This window comes from Xyrauchen texanus, chromosome 31, assembly GCF_025860055.1.
Source record: "Xyrauchen texanus isolate HMW12.3.18 chromosome 31, RBS_HiC_50CHRs, whole genome shotgun sequence".
Lineage (NCBI taxonomy): Eukaryota > Metazoa > Chordata > Actinopteri > Cypriniformes > Catostomidae > Xyrauchen > Xyrauchen texanus.
Genome location: NC_068306.1, coordinates 31,353,234 through 31,369,291, shown reverse-complemented (window position 1 = coordinate 31,369,291; position 16,058 = coordinate 31,353,234). Strand labels below are relative to the sequence as shown.

At 39.7% G+C, this 16,058-nt stretch overlaps 1 protein-coding gene across 1 annotated transcript; it reads right to left on the bottom strand.

Moving 5' to 3' along the window:
• Positions 1-4,341: 4,341 nt before the first annotated feature.
• On the bottom strand, positions 4,342-13,305 carry LOC127625406 (prenylcysteine oxidase-like). The gene is made up of 6 exons (XM_052100688.1): positions 12,935-13,305; positions 12,399-12,605; positions 11,718-11,892; positions 9,179-9,390; positions 6,862-7,002; positions 4,342-6,461 (listed from the first exon to the last, which is right to left on the bottom strand). Exons 1-6 carry the CDS (start codon positions 13,026-13,028, stop codon positions 5,800-5,802), a joined length of 1,491 nt encoding a protein of 496 aa, XP_051956648.1. The 5' UTR covers positions 13,029-13,305; the 3' UTR covers positions 4,342-5,799.
• Positions 13,306-16,058: the final 2,753 nt, after the last annotated feature.

Sequence of the window (16,058 nt, the reverse complement as noted above, 5' to 3'; positions counted from 1 at the left end):
TCCGTGTCGAATTGTTCACTGTTTGTCAAATGCAAAAGTTGAGTTATTGGTTGACGTATAGGCTATCCATGAGCAGCGATGAGGAAGAGAACGTCTCTGTTACGTACGTAACCTCTGTTCCCTGAGACGAAGGTAACGATATATATATATATATATAAATGCATACACACATGTATGGCCAATGAATAGCAAGTGCTCTAAACAGAGAGGACTTGTGAATCAAGAGACATTACGTCTAAGTTGTAAAACCTTGCGAACGCATTTTGCGAGGACCATCCTGCTGCAAAAGATATGTCTTGGAAGGACACACCATTCGTCCGTGCCCATGAGGAGGCCATGCCTCTAGTTGAGTGTGCTTTAACACCAATTGGGCAAGTCTGACCCTGCGATTCCTAAGCCAGTGTAATTGCATCGACAATCCAGTGAGAAAGTCTTTGCTTGGAGATGGACATTCCTTTTGTGCGTCCTCCATAGCATATAAAGATCTGATCAGACAGTCTGAACTGGCAAGTACGTTCAATGTATGCATGTAGCGCACAGGGCATAACAAATGCAATGATTGTTCCTCATCTGAATTAAATGGGGGAGGGAAGAATGCCTGGAGGTGAACCACTTGCACTTTGAAGGGTGTGGTCAGAACCTTGGGTACATAGCCTTTCCTGGGTTTGACAGTGGCTCTTGAAAGACAGGGGCCAAACTACAGACAAGAATTGTTGACTGATAACGCATGTAGGTCACCGACCTGTTTTACTGAGGCCAGAGCCAGCAGTAGTGTGGTCTTAACGGAAAGCATGCGTCCAAACAGATTCCAAAGGCTCGAAGGGGGCCCTGCGAGAGCTTTTAGGACTAAAGTTAGGTCCCAAGTCAGGATTGTAGCTGGCCGAGGCAGGTTTAGTCGTCTTGCTCCTTTTAGGAACGTTTTGATGAAATAATGCTTGCCTACAGAGGCGCTGGCTTCATGTGCGTGATACACAGCTATAGTTGCCGCACACTTGGAGCGTTGATGGGGAGAGTCCTGCGTGTAATCGCTCTTGATGAAATATTAGAATTTCATGTATGGGGCAGTTTACTGGGTCCTTACTACGTGAGAGACACCAGTCAGTGAAAACCTTCCATTTTAGTGCATAGAGGCGTCTTGTGGACGGTGCTCTGGCTTGTAATATGGTGTTCAAGACTGAACTCGTCAGTTCTGGTGCATGTAGTGCGTCCCGTTCAGTGGCCACACATGCAGGTTCCACAGCTGAGGCTGGAGGTGCCAGATTGTGCTGTGCGCCTGAGAGAGGAGATCCCTCCTCAGCGGTATTTCCCATGGTGGGCTGTACAGCATCTGTATCATTTCTGGAAACCATGGCTGGTTGGGCCATCTCGGCACAACTAATAAAACCGTTTCCTTGTCCTCCCGTACTTTGCATATGACAGAGTGGATCAGGCATAGCGGACGAAACGCGTATTTGCCTTTCGCCGGCCATTTGTGTGCCAATGCATCTGTTCCCAACGGGGCTTGGGACTTCGAATATGTCGATTACTGCTTTGCCAAATATTTCCCAAATTCTCAACACCGTCTGAGGATGAAGTCTCCAATCGCCCGGTATCACCCCTTGACAGTAGGTCCGTGCCTTAATTCAGGCAGCCTGGGATATATGTTGCTCGCAGTGAGAGGAGATGATGCTCGCTCCATAGGAGGAGGTGCCGTGTCAGTCTCAACAGTGGCGGTGAATGAATTCCACCTTGGCAGTTTATATATGCCACAACTGTCATGTTGTCTGAGCGAACCAGGACATGCCAGTTCGCTATTTCTGACTGAAAAGCCTTCAAGGCTAGAATTACAGCCGATAGTTCTAGGCGGTTGATATGCCACACCCTCCTCAGACCTGTCCAGGTGCCGAAAGTCGGGCACCTATCGCACACCGCCCCCCAACCTGTGTTGGAAGCATCCGCAGTCACCACTTTCCACCTGATAATTTGTCCCTGCGCCACACCTCGCTGGTAAAATACAGCGGCGGGATACAGTGATACGCATGCGCCAAGCATGTTGTGGCACACGGCGCTTCAGCCAGTACTGAAGTAGTCTCGTGTAAGAGACCTAATGGGATGACGGCCGATGCCGCCGCCATATATCCCAATGCTTTCTGAAACAGCTTCAGAGGAAGTGTTCTCCCCAGTTTGAACTGAGACAGACACTGTAGAATGGCCTGTTTGCGCTCGCTCGTTTGGTGTGCGCGCCCGCTCGTGGAGTAGAGGCAGACTCCCAAAAAGGAGATATTTCGGCTGGGAGAGAGCGTGCTCTTCGCCCAGTTGAGTGCCTTATGGCTTGTGACTGCTGCTGCTGAGTCGTGACGTAGTGCTCAGCAAACGTACTCACTGCACCAAAGAGGCCGGCTGGAGACACTGGGGCAGCCAATAGAGATGTCTTCTCTCTGTCACTCATCTCTGTGAGGGTCAGCCATACATGCCTTTCCAGAACGACTAGGTTACCCATGGACTTCCTGATGGCCTGCGGCGTGAATTTCGTGGCGCGCAGCACCAAGTCTGTAGTGGCCCGAAGCTCTTTAAAAGTCTCCGGATCAAAGCCTTGCTCATCGATTTATCTGAGGAGCTTCGCTTGGAACACCTGGAACTGCCACTGCATGGAGTGCTGATCCAGCTTGTCCTGCCATTGAGTAGGCTTTTCCCGCCAGTGTGGACGTCTGCATACATGGCTTAGAAGGATGAATGGGGCATGATTTCCATGCCCTGCTACTCGTTGGACTGAATCGTGAGAGGCTGAATCGTTCCTCAGACTGTCCTCACAGTGAGGACAGTCTGTCTCCATGAGAGCTGATTCTGCGTGGGCGCGGCCTAGACAGAAAACGCAGCTCTCATGCTTGTCTGACAGCGGGATGTGTCTCTTGTACAAGGAACATTTATGGAACAACATCTTGAAAAAGACGCGAACACGTAAGTGGCTCTTCTAGATATGTCAATATAAATATAGATTTATATAACTTATATTTATAAAACACAAGTATTTGCTTAAAAAGGATACTCTACACCTTCCGACGCGCTGCGGAGAATCAGGATGCTGAGGTCCGTTCACCAGTGAAGCGTCAAGCGGCGAGGCGGAGTGATGTTCGCCGGAGCACTGCAGGGGAGCGGAGATTTTTCTCGCTGCTGTGAAGATTCCGTCCGCTGACTGGTGTGAATTGACGGCGAAGACAGAGGGCTTCGAGACAAGAGGTGATCGCTGTCTTGAAGGAAGAAATTCTGAGGTGTGTGTGTACCTGTTTTATAGTGGTCAGTTTGCGCAGAACCGAGCGGTCAGTTTCGTGTCAAAACAGGTGGGGCTCAAACACCATAGCCAATATTAGAATATTGGCGTTATTGTAGAGAGGTTTCAAATAGGTTGTGTATGAAGGCACTCCCCGTATGCGTTAGTAAACGCAATGTCAAGTGGACTGAATTCGTAAGGGAACAAATTCATGTAGGCTTTAGTGAGGGCATGCCTATGTGACGTCACCGTTGACGTTTATGCTAATTATTCTTTATTAATCGATTGTGAAAGTTAAAAGGTTCTTAAACTTAGAATCAAATATGATTTCCTGTCTGACACAAATATAAAAATATATGTAATATAGATTGTCTCTTATCTACTATTCTTACTACACTTCACATACTATTGCACAGCAATCTGGTAATTTGAGTGTTAACAGATTTAAGAGATGTTGCAACTTTAACCTACATAAAGTTTCAATCTCTAAGAGTAAGATAAAGGGTACTAATGAATAATATTCCACGAGTCCATGTCTAAAAAAAGAATATTATCCAGTGCAGACCAATTCATTTGCTTTCAGTTATTAATTCTATATTTAAGGAAAAGGCACATAATAAGATTACGTATTTTTAAGGATCACACATTATTTACCAATTCATTTCCATGATTTATTTTTCAGTCATTCTGATTACTAGATAAGAATTGTTTAAAATGACAGAGGTGACAATCAGGAAGAGCGGTTTCTAGCCAATACAAATACTTCAGAGCATAACTAGAAAAATGTATATTCACTATAGAAGTGTCCATGACTTTCCCCATTTTAAAATTCCATGATATTTCCATGTTTTTCCTGTATTTTGTAATATAAAATTATTTTTTTAAAGCTCAATTTACATTCTCTATTCCACTTTCTGCTTCTAATTTAGTGCATTCAGCGCACCAGAATATTACATGTCATGTAATGGAAATATGATAACTTTTGTGGTGCGTTTCTTCCAAATTACAACAGGATTGTTGTGCACCATTATAGGCTCTATTATAAGAAATGGAACATGGAAAAAAGTAGAATCAGTAATAAGCAACTTCACTATCATTTCAAAAGACAAGAAATTGACTTTGGTGGCAATCAGCCATAATTTATTGAAATGAGAAAGTTAAGCAAGCCATCATAATTAATAAATACTTCATTTTAAGATTCATTGTCCAGTGTTGCAAAACACAGTGCTTGATTTGGTGTAAAGAGCTTTTCCATAATCAATGCTGTTACAAATAAAAAAGCATGTAAAAACAAATAATAATAATAATAATAATAAAGATAGAATTTGTGGAATTTTGAAAAACTTTTACAGCAAGCATTAAAATAAAAATCCACATTATCCAGAGTGTAGAAAAAGAATGGGCTATCACTTTCACATTTCTCCACAAGAGTGTTCCCTTGACCCACACATTTCTGCTGCCAGATCGCATTTGGCCTGAGACCACACTGCTGTCCGTTTTCTCCACATAAACACTTTGTTTTTAAATTTTCTAAATAATTTTAATAAATTGTAGATTTACTTGACAACCAAAATTACATGAGATTAAGTCTAATTTATCAGACTGATCTCACAGTGAAATCGCAAACATAAGGTTGAAATCACTCTGAGCAACTGAAATGCGAAACACTGCCCACAGTGGCCAAAGCCACAAGTGTCGTTGGGTGTATGGGTTCTATTTCCCGAGTGAAATGTCCACGGAGGTGTGCTTAAAGAGTTGTAAAGCGAACTGTTTTCAGCTGTACAGGATGCAATACAGTGAAGAGGAATGCAAATTGTAAAAACTGAACCCCCAAACCTAACCATCAGTGGAGTAAAAATTTATTGTTAGAGGGAAAAATGCAACCTCTGAATCACACTCGTCACCGATTATCCGAATGTGATTAGGGGAAGGTTAACACGGTGGAGCCAATGCAAACATGTCTGATAGGAGACGTTGCTTGTCGGTACGTCAGCATACTGTTGCCGATTCAGGGTTACCATAACTCTTTAAAAAAATATGCAGACTTTCCTTGTGATAATGTTGGGTTTTAAGAGAAATCGAACTAATTTTGTGATGTTAATGCTTAAAACAAGAAACACTATTTTAAAGTGGGATACCATTTTTTTTTTTTATTTCCTTCGTATGAAGTAAATTTTTCTTAACACATTGGCAAACAGCTTTTAATATCCTGTCATTTTGCTTCTCAAGTAAATGTCTCGTTTTAAGGATGTGAAAAAACATTCTATAAAACAAGACAAAAATGAAAATTAGGTCAGAAATTGATTTTTGCAGTGTACTAAGTATTTACGTGGCGTGGAATCACAGATGGAGAAACAACATGCTTTTGTAGAAATCCGTATACTTGATAAATCTGGCGTCAAACTGGTGTAGGCTGAGAAGCACATATAAAGCAACTGGTGGCATCACTCAGTCACTCACAGTTTTCTACTTCCGCTCACGCCGATCCAAAATCAGGCTAGCACATAAGAATTTCAACAATACAGTCCTCATAACACCGAAGAATGGGTCTATCACAGTTCTGTCTTCACCTTGTGCATGAGATCTTTCTGGTCAATCATTTCGAATTGTCTATTCCAACGGTGATAAGCCAACAGCGCTATGTTTTTAGCGGCCACAGAGCTCATCTCCATTGCACTCCCAGCCCATTCAATGCCATTAAGGTAGTACAAGCTTTCATGCAGTACCACCGGTGGCAACCCTTGTGTGCTTCCGTAGTGAGGGTATGCCAACCATTCTGTGACCTGCACAGAGTAGTAAGACTTAAAAAGTGTTTTCAGCTCATTCTTCTCCAGAGGTTTAGGAGAAAATACCTTGTATACTCCAGCCTCCTGAGGCTGTTTGCGGCGGAAACCAGAGGTTATGTTGACTGGACAGACACTTGCGGCGCTGTTGAAGAAGAGTCCAGGAGTATCTGTGGTAAGTATGCTAGCAAACGGGAAGAGCTTAGGGTCAGGGAAGCCAAAGTAAGAGCAATTCAGGTAGCCATGGATGATGGAGGCAACAGTTTGGTGATATGAGCCCGCCATTTCTGGCAGCTGAGGCTCAAAGCCATGGAATGAGATGCCGGAGTTAACATTATGTTGGAGAGGTGTAGCTAGTACTACGATGTCATAGAGCTCAGATGTCCTTTCATTTTGAGAGTTGTAGGTAATCTCATATTGGTGGTAATCTCCTGATAAAAAATACATAAAAAAACACTTAAGTATTGTTCCATGCCATTCAATAAGCTCAACTCTTATTTTAGATATTAAAGGTGCATTCATATTGGCAGAAATGTGCAGCAACAAAGTGACTAAACATCATTCATTTTAAATAAAATTGGTATTTTAGGAGACAGTAATCATTGCGACAAAGTTGAGCAGAGTTTAAATTCATGCAAATGAGCAGTCACATGATGTGGCGACTTCCAATGGGATTGAAGACAGTGGAGCTCACCTGATCTACCAACAGCATGCTTGAGCCCCATTTATCCCCATTGGCTTTAGCTCCAAATATTATTATTATTTTTTTTTTTTAACAGTGTTTTTTTGTTTGTTTTCCTAAACGAATAATGAAATTGGTTATTGGAGTACCTATAGATTGGAGGGCAATGGTTTTAACCTGACTCTGGATGAGATTAGCCTTTGCCAGTTTTAGCAGGCCTGAACAAACCAACTTGTTCCCTCCCTCCACAGCCCAGAGATTGGCCTGTGCACCAGCCAGAGACACAGCACCTGTCAAAGACAAGTAGATGCATCAGCACAGACATGAAACCAGGTGGTTAGAAGAACACTACTGGGTTTTAACATTGCCTTACTGAATGTGATCACTATACATTTTCACATAACAAAATAAAACAAGATACTTCACTTGTAGCCATCTCACAAGACACGGTGATTCTAAAAGGTTTTTGATCACTTTTGGACACTTAAATAGCCTAAAATGGCATCTGCAAACAAATATGTCCAGACCTTTTCTACACTTTGAGCCATTTTTAAATGACCTTTAACCAATCAAATTTTTGTGGATGTACAAATTCACAAAAAAACTATATTTTCTACCAACATTTGACAACCAGAAAATGTCCAAATCCATTTTGTCTTAATTTTGAACATTATACAGTAACATAATTAGAAACCTCAAACTTCTTTTTGATCCATTTTTAATAAAAATTCTAAAATTACATTTGGATTGACTGTTAAAAACCTTTTCAAGGATGTCAACAGAATAAAACTATTTTCTCCATGGAGTAAAAATACTACCCCCCCATAAAATTCGTTTGAGAGACAGTGAGGCCACGTCCACATTAGAAAATGTAAATTTTTCTCTAGATTTTGTCCTTCCACCACACTGAAACTGTGTTTTTGTCAGCAAAAACTGAGATTTTAGAAAACGCACTCCCAAGTGACTCGTTTCAGTGATGTCACTTTTCCCCCAAAGCTTCCATATTTGTGACCATCAGCAGGAGGAAACAATGGCGGTGAATGGAAAAACTCATGAAATATTATAACAAGAAAAACGTAAAAAATTGCTTTTGATCCATGCAAAGTCCTAGGAAAGGTTCATACAGGTCTGAAGACAGCACAAATGTAGCCAAATTGAACATTCGCAGACATTTAAAGATATTTTATCCACGATTCCTCTCCGTATGCAGCCGAGAAGTACACACACCCACCGGTACATCACCGTAAACAGGTCTCGTTTTGAAGATACAAATGTTTTTGTGTTGTTTTCTGGTCTGATTTAGTCACAGTATCTCAAAACGTCTGTGATGATCCCGTCTGTATGAATGTAGGAGCTTCTTTTAACTCCTGAATAAGGCTTTTGTCATGTACACAGCGAAGCACAATGAAGCTATATGGAATATTGGTCACAAACATGGCGGCGCAGTCATACAGCGACATCACATGAAACGTGTAAATAGTGGTGATGTTGTGCATGATATATGCTTTGATAGTGTTGTTAAAGTTAAATTTTACTTTGAAGGAATGCAATGTGAATGTTGTACAAAGGCGACGGGAAGTTAACCTGGAATTGTTGTTCGTTGATGGAACACAAGTTCAATTGCGTTATCAAACCATACATACAACTGCTATTTTTCGCATGTGTAGTAAGGGGATTTAAGCGTTTTCATAGGTTTCTGTGTGGACGAGCAACTTTTGGGAAGCTCTTGAAAACGTGCAGTGTGGACTGAAAGCGTTTCAAAAATGAAAACAGTTTTCATGTATCCGGATTAATGTAGAAATAGCCCGTTAAGACATGATGCACACATTGTAAAAACTTTCAGAACTTAAAACCTTACCAGGCCAAGAAGACCATTCATTGATCCTAAAGCCATGTACAGACTGTACGATTTTTTCGGTCCATTACGATTGTTGCTTGTCAGACTTAAATATATGATGCCAGGGAAATCTTGTGTAAAGGTCATGGCACACTGTCCAACATTTTAGACAGACTGTACGATACACATCCTATCAAAGACTTTGGTCCCAATCGTCCAGGTTGATAGAACAAAATGTCAAACACAGCCAGTGTCACTGGCTTGGATTTATTTCAAAGGCAATTAAACGGCCATTGGTGACGGCCAACAACAATCCCTGAAATTTGTCTTCTTGTAACATCACATGAATGGCTAGATTTACGCATGGCCACATTTAAAATACAACACTTATTTGTGTATTCAGAAACTTTGCTTGCCCATCACGGTGAGGTAATAAGGAGGAAGAGTATATAAGGGCTTGAGCAAGATCCCCCCCTGGGCAAGTTGACTAAAGCAAGGATTAGAGAATTAAGAAATACTAATTGATTTAGGAGATAATTTTCAAAATCACTGATATTTCCAGGATTCCATGACCGTGGGAACCCTGATTAATTTCCAACATCTATAAAAAAAATAAAATGTATTCATACCTACAAATTCTGGGATGCTGATGTTCTGGCCATAGTTGACCCTCATGATTGGTGCTATGACTTCATCTATGAAGCGCTGGGAGACGCCCAGTTCTAACAGAGACTCAGAAAGAGAGCGTTGGGTCATGTTGATAAATCCTGAACCCCCCAGAGAGTGAAGCAGCTCTTCTACTGAACTGAAGGCATAGCCATGGGCTTGGTATTTATAGATTCTGGCAAGAAAAAGAGAGCAAAACGTGTAAAGCGATAAAGCAAAGAGAGAGCGTGTGAGTGAGAAAAGGAGGATGATTGCGAGACAAAATATATATAAGATATTAGATAACAACAAGAGAATAAGATAATGCAAGCATCCTAATGTTGAAAAAGGAATAGTAATTCTGTGGAACAAAAAAATAACACATTTTGAAGAATTTCCTGGTCACTTTTACATTTATAAGAAGGATGCAAAAGATCCATAAAAGTATCATAAAATTGGTCCATGTGACTTGTGTACTACATTCCAAGTCATTTAATGTGGCATTGGTTTTAATGGGTCTCACTCACTAATAAATTGCATTCTTATGTGCACAGAAAAAGTTCCATGCGCTCTCTCTAAAGATGCACTCTCACCAGAAAGCACATGCTGCAACAAAAACTTGTCAAGTGTGACATTTTCATAGCCAGTTTAAACACTAAAACACCATTTACACAGGCCTACACTACACGTGATCAGCTGCATTTTTATGTCGAGCCAAACCCCGATCTAGTTATAATGCACATTTTGGCTCAAACACATCATATTTTTAGGGGCTTGTGATTCTGTGATTTATATGTGCGATCTCTGTTGGTTCTTAATTTTATCTAAATTTTAAAGCGCAAACTTATTGATGAATCGTAACTTGTGTGTGAAATCTTTCTCACACACGTTTTAAATACGTGCATAGGCACGGTTAGTAAATGAAACCTGGTGTTCCTAAAGTCATGCCCACACTACACAAATGTCAGACTACCTGAATCCCTGTACTGCTCACATTACACAACAAGGACTGTGTCTCATTTGGAAGGATGCGTTATCCAAAGGTCGCATTTCTCGGCCGCATATGTCATCGATGCTGTCTTGTTTCATAAAAGCAGTTAGGAAACTTCAAATGCAGCCTTCGAATGCAAACTTCTTTCACGTGAATTTGGAGGATTCATAAGGTGCTTCCTTCATGGGTAGTCACAACCCACAATGCTTTGCTTCAAACGGAAAGTCTAAAAAACTATAACGCCAATTTGCCCATAAACATGATGTTCAAACGCAAGTAATATTAATTCCCAGTTTAAAGTACCTCAGTAGACGGGTGCAGAGTATATAATATGTATTATTATATTAATATATTAGTATTAGACTAAAATTACAACTGTAAAAACTATTTTCTTTTCTCTTTACATCTTTATAACTCTCCTAAAATTTACCTCAAACATTGCCTTCCAAAGAGACTTTGTTACCTTCTCACTTGAACCCATCCCGCTTGTTAAAGAGTGCCATGCTGTCATAGCAACCATGTTACACTGCGTTTACGTTTGAACTATGAAGGCCGTCTCATTTAAACTAGGCTTTTTAAAGGAGGATGCTCAGTGTACTGCAGCCTTCAAAGGACGTGTCCTACCTAGCATTCAGCCTTCAAAACGAGACACAGCCAAGGTTTCTTGTCATCTCTAGTCGTCTTTTAGCAGCACTCATACTACACAACAGAACGCAGACAAGGTGCACAAATTACGGGATCATTGGCAAAGAGGCACGAACGTTTTCTCATAAATTCACACAAGAAATTAGAGTGATCACAATATTTTTCCAGGAATAGATGCTCAGGATCAGCTCACTGTGCAAAAGTTGTTTGTGTAGCCTACTGATTTTGTCTGAAAAACAAAACAGACTAAAAAACATGGCAGAAACAATAATTAGGAAGATGGGGGCAGGCTGTCTGTGTCTGTTTTGGAGAGAGTTGAAGGTAAATAAAACAGCACAATGTGAAGTAGAGTGCTCACACCACTTATTAATTTGTAAAAAAATAAAATAATAAGTTTCATAAGTTTATTACAATAAAACACAATTATGATTAAATTGTGGCTTTCATTTCCCATACATAAAGATGCATGATACAACGTCATTGGCTGGAGAAGTTTGTTGTTGTCACTGCATCTTACACAGTACAACATTATGTTGCAATAATATCAAACATGCTTGAAAATATTGCAGTCAGATCAAGAAAGACTCAGATTACATTGCCGACCGTAGCGAGCACCAATTTGGCTGTGATCATGGGTTGTCGAATACCTTGGAAAACAGTTAGCGACAGCAAAATCATACCAAAAATGTTGTAGTGGGAGTGTAATAGGAGCCAGCTGGTATGTGATAGCTGTGCAGTGTGTGTAAACCTCGCTCCCCTGGCCTCAAGAGGCGTGCTAGTGACTGACGCTAGAGGCTGTAGCCTTTAGCCTCCTCGTTAGCATGCTGGCCTCCCATGCGGGTTGAGCAGGAACGGTTACAAGAGAGTGGCTTAAATCTCCACCTTACCTCATGAACTTTTCCATGATCTCTTCCACCCACATCTGCAGACGGATGAAGCTGATCCCATAGCGCCACCACAAACGAAACAAATCCAACAGATACCAGTCGGTTTCCTCCAGAATGAACTCCTCTCCATTGAAAACTGACGTTTTCCCAGCCACACTTTTACGGTATTTCAGACCTACGGGTGGGGGATGTGTTATGCACTTAAGTTTTGGGACTTAGGGTTAGGGTTTTGTTCAAATCCTTAACAATTTGCTTCTCATAAAAGCATGAGCAATAGTAATTGTAATGCCTGAATTAGCTATCACAATTAAAGAAATAGTTCACCCTCTCATTCTTTACTCACCCTCATACCTTCCAAAATGTCTGAAATGTTTTGTTCTGCAGAACACAAATGACGACATTTAGTCATATGTATTACTTTTTGCTGCCTTAATGTGCTTTTTGGAGCGTCAAAGTTCTGGTTGTCATTCACTTGCATTGTTTGAACCAACAGAGATGAGATATTTATCTATAAATCTCAATTTGCGTTCAGCAGAGGAAAGAAACTTACACATTATTATTTATTTACAAAAAAAAATAAAAAATAATAAAACATCTGGGAGTAAATGATGAGAGAATTTTCATTTTTGGTTGAACTATTCCTTTAATGACTGAATTATAGATTTTATGCATTCATCTAACCCAGTTGTTGGACAAAGTCCTGCATGTGCAGGTTGAGGGAATGAATGATAGATCCACCAGACTCATAGTCTTGGTGGTTCACTGAGACAGTCGCCAGACGACCACCGACCGACCCCTTCTCAAACACATCAATTCTCACTTCTGGACCGAAATGCTGCCTCAGGAAATGAGCTGTAGCGGTTCCTCCAATTCCAGCCCCCACAACAGCTGGGAACAAACAACAACATTAGTGATTTTATACTGTATGCTGAATACATAACGTAAGTGGGCATACAGTATTAAAGTATAGACTGTATCATGAATAATCAATATCAGTGATCAGCTCTATAGATGTGTGAGCACACTGTATTATAGATTAACAACATCTATAATACTAATCAAAATAATAGATACAGATCATGAGTTCGAGTACTGTATCATGAATACACAACGTAAGAGATGCGCCACATGCATGATCACGAGTGGTCATATCAATGCATAATTCATAGCAATCATACCAATGCATGATTAATATGATAAACAAACATCAGGCCTACCTATTTTAGAGGGAGCGGCACCATCAAATTTAGCTAAATCCGAATCCGCCAATATGTGCACAAAAGCAAGAACAACGTATAAATACTGATGCATGTTTATAATAGCCGAAACGACATTAAAAGGTCAACGATAAACGGGATCATTCCACGATCAGAGAAAATCGCAGATGATGCGCCTGCGTTCACGCCAAATGAATGCCAAGTCTCAACGAATCTCTTCCCATCTCTTGAAGATAATGAATCACAAATAAACATATATTGATATATCAGAACTTAGATGATTTTGGTTAATTATGCTACAGTAATTGCGTATTTATTCCCTCGTGAACAATCTGGCAACAAGCGGCCATGAATCGTCACACACGCGCACGCCTCTGACCAATCAGAGAAGGAGAAGCGCTCCTCTGCCTCTGACCAATCAGACTCATAGAAACGCTATACTGAGCAATCAGACTCAGGCATCCCTCTCCTGACCAATCAGACTCATAGAAACGCTATACTGAGCAATCAGACTCAGGCATCCCTCTCCTGACCAATCAGACTCACAGAAACGCTATACTGAGCAATCAGACTCAGGCATCCCTCTCCTGACCAATCAGACTCACAGAAACGCTATACTGAGCAATCAGACTCAGGCATCCCTCTCCTGACCAATCAGACTCATAGAAACTTGAGCAGTAGACGTGTGAGCTGAGCTCATGGCTGAAGTGGGCTCATGGAAACAAACCGAGAAAATGTTATGATTGAGGATTAATTTTGTTTCTGAGATTACAAGTGTTTCTGATCATTGTTTTTATTGACTGGAGGTAAAAGGAAAATGCTAGTCATATTGCTGACTCTTTAAAAAATCTGGTAATTTATCATAATTTGTGCACTTGCAGAATAAGCATTCCCATAAACAATTATTTTTACTTCTACTCTTCATACACTCCATATACATCACTTGGAATGGAAAAGAACAATACATCAATCATTCAATTTGAGAAAAGAGAGAGGTAAATAAAAATATGGTTAAGAGAGACAAATCAAAAGATTTTATTGGAAGTGCAAGGAGGCAAACTACTCATCTTTTGGCTAAAGTCACCGTTTTGACGCCATTTTGCAAATATTTTGTATTTTTAGTTTTACATTTTAATTATCGAAAACAATTGAAAGAGGTATTTAAAGGGATAGTTCACCCAAAAAATTCAAATGTTCTCATAATTTACTCACCCTCATGGCATCCCAGATGTTTATGACTTTCTTTCTTCAGCAGAACACAAATGAAGATTTTTAGAAGAATATCTCAGCTCTGTAGCTTCATACAATGTCAGTGAATTTTGACCAAAACTTTGAAGCTCCAAAAAGCACAAAGGCAGCATAAAATAATACATATGATTCCAGTGTTTTAATCCATATCTTCAGAAGTGATATGATAGGTGTGGGTGAGGAACAGATCTGTGGACCCTTTTCACAGAGTGTGATGACGTGTTTTTGCTTTATTTAACAGCGTAAATCTAGCAAACGTATTATATTTGCACTTTAGAAAATATTTAGTGTAAATTTATAACCTTATATCACCCTGGAATTTGTTTTAAAAAACGAGTTGTCACAGATGCGGTGAGGTTTCTAATACAACTTCTGAGAGAGTGACAGTAAATTTGCAATCTTCTCTCTTCTGACTTTCGCAATCTCAATTTATTTCTTCGTTTGGAAAATTGTGGAAATGCAGTAGTGGAATCTTTATTTTGATGTTGGAGCAAATGGGTAATATATATATATATATATATATATATATATATATATATATATATATATATATATATATATGTATATTTGGCATGATCAACCATACTATTAAAGTTTGTGGTCGTTTCCTTCCGCATTCCAAAACCTGGAAGTGAGAAAAGGGTTAATATTTAAGTCATTCTTTCCTATAAATTCCTGCCCAGTATGTGGCAATATGCATGATGAATCGCCAAAAACAAAACATTTAGAGTAAGGACTTAAATACTCATCTGTTTCTCATCACATCACATCACTTCAGAAGACATGGATTTAACCAATGTCTTATGGATTATTTTAATACTTCCTTTATGTCCTTTTGGAGCTTCAAAGCTCTGGCCACTGTTCACTTGCATTGTGAGGACCAACAGAGTTGAGAAATTCTTGTAAAAATCTTTGTTTGTGTTCAGCAGAAGACAGAAAGTCATACCTAGCCTATCTGGGATGGCATGGTGTGAGTAAATGATGAGAGAATTTTCATTTGGATGAAGTAATCATTTAAGTTTAAACACTTAAATAAGCGTTAAATGCAATAAATAAAATAAAAATATAACCCTGGAACACCAGCACTGACTTTCTCACGTTTTCCACCTGCCATGAGTTTACATCCCTGGAAGTGGTGTGTCCTGCCAGTGTAATGCAGGTTAAATAGAGTGTTACCGAACTGATCTGGCAAATGTGTTAGTTTTAAGTCTAGGTCAGGCAGAAATTTCCCTTTTGCCACCTGTTTTGTTTGGATTTTTCCAAACACTGATTTATTTATAAAATTGCAATTGCCAGTGCCAGGAACAGATCTGATGTGTTTGTGAAAGCATACCACCAAGGGTTTTCAAAGATTACAAAAACCAATGAGGCACTTGAGAGTTTAATTGGACAAATAGTTTTCTTTCTAGGCCTATTTATAGTGCAGAGATTAACAGATAAAACACTTTACAAATACCTTTAAACTCATTAAGATTTTTTTGTCCTATGTCTGGCATTTAATACTTTTTAAAATACAATACATAAAGAGAAGAATTGTGTGTATTTTTAAAATTTTTTGATGGATAGTGAATAAACACGAAAAATACATACATACCATGCATGGTTCATTTGGCAATAATTAGTATAACTTTTTTGGACTACTGTAATATTTGATACACAATGCTTTAATTGAATATCAGCAATTTTTTTTTTTGTTTTTGGAAACATTAAACATTAACTTGTGATTTTGTAAATTCTAAAACATGATCACATTCATACGCTTATGCTTGCACTTTTAAAGGCCATTGATTAGAATTTGTATAGATTATTTTCTCCTCATGAGTGGTGACTTTAGGTCATCTGTAGCCTTTGAGAATCTGACTCACTTCCTCTGTCA

Coding starts and splice junctions, on each gene's coding strand:
- LOC127625406 (XM_052100688.1), bottom strand. CDS start 13,028: ATGCATCAGTATTTATACGTTGTTCTTGCTTTTGTGCACATATTGGCG. Junction 9,391..11,717: donor ATCATGGAAAAGTTCATGAG/GTAAGGTGGAGA, acceptor TTTTCTTGCCAG/AATCTATAAATACCAAGCCC. Junction 6,462..6,861: donor CATTGCCCTCCAATCTATAG/GTACTCCAATAA, acceptor ATTTTTTATCAG/GAGATTACCACCAATATGAG.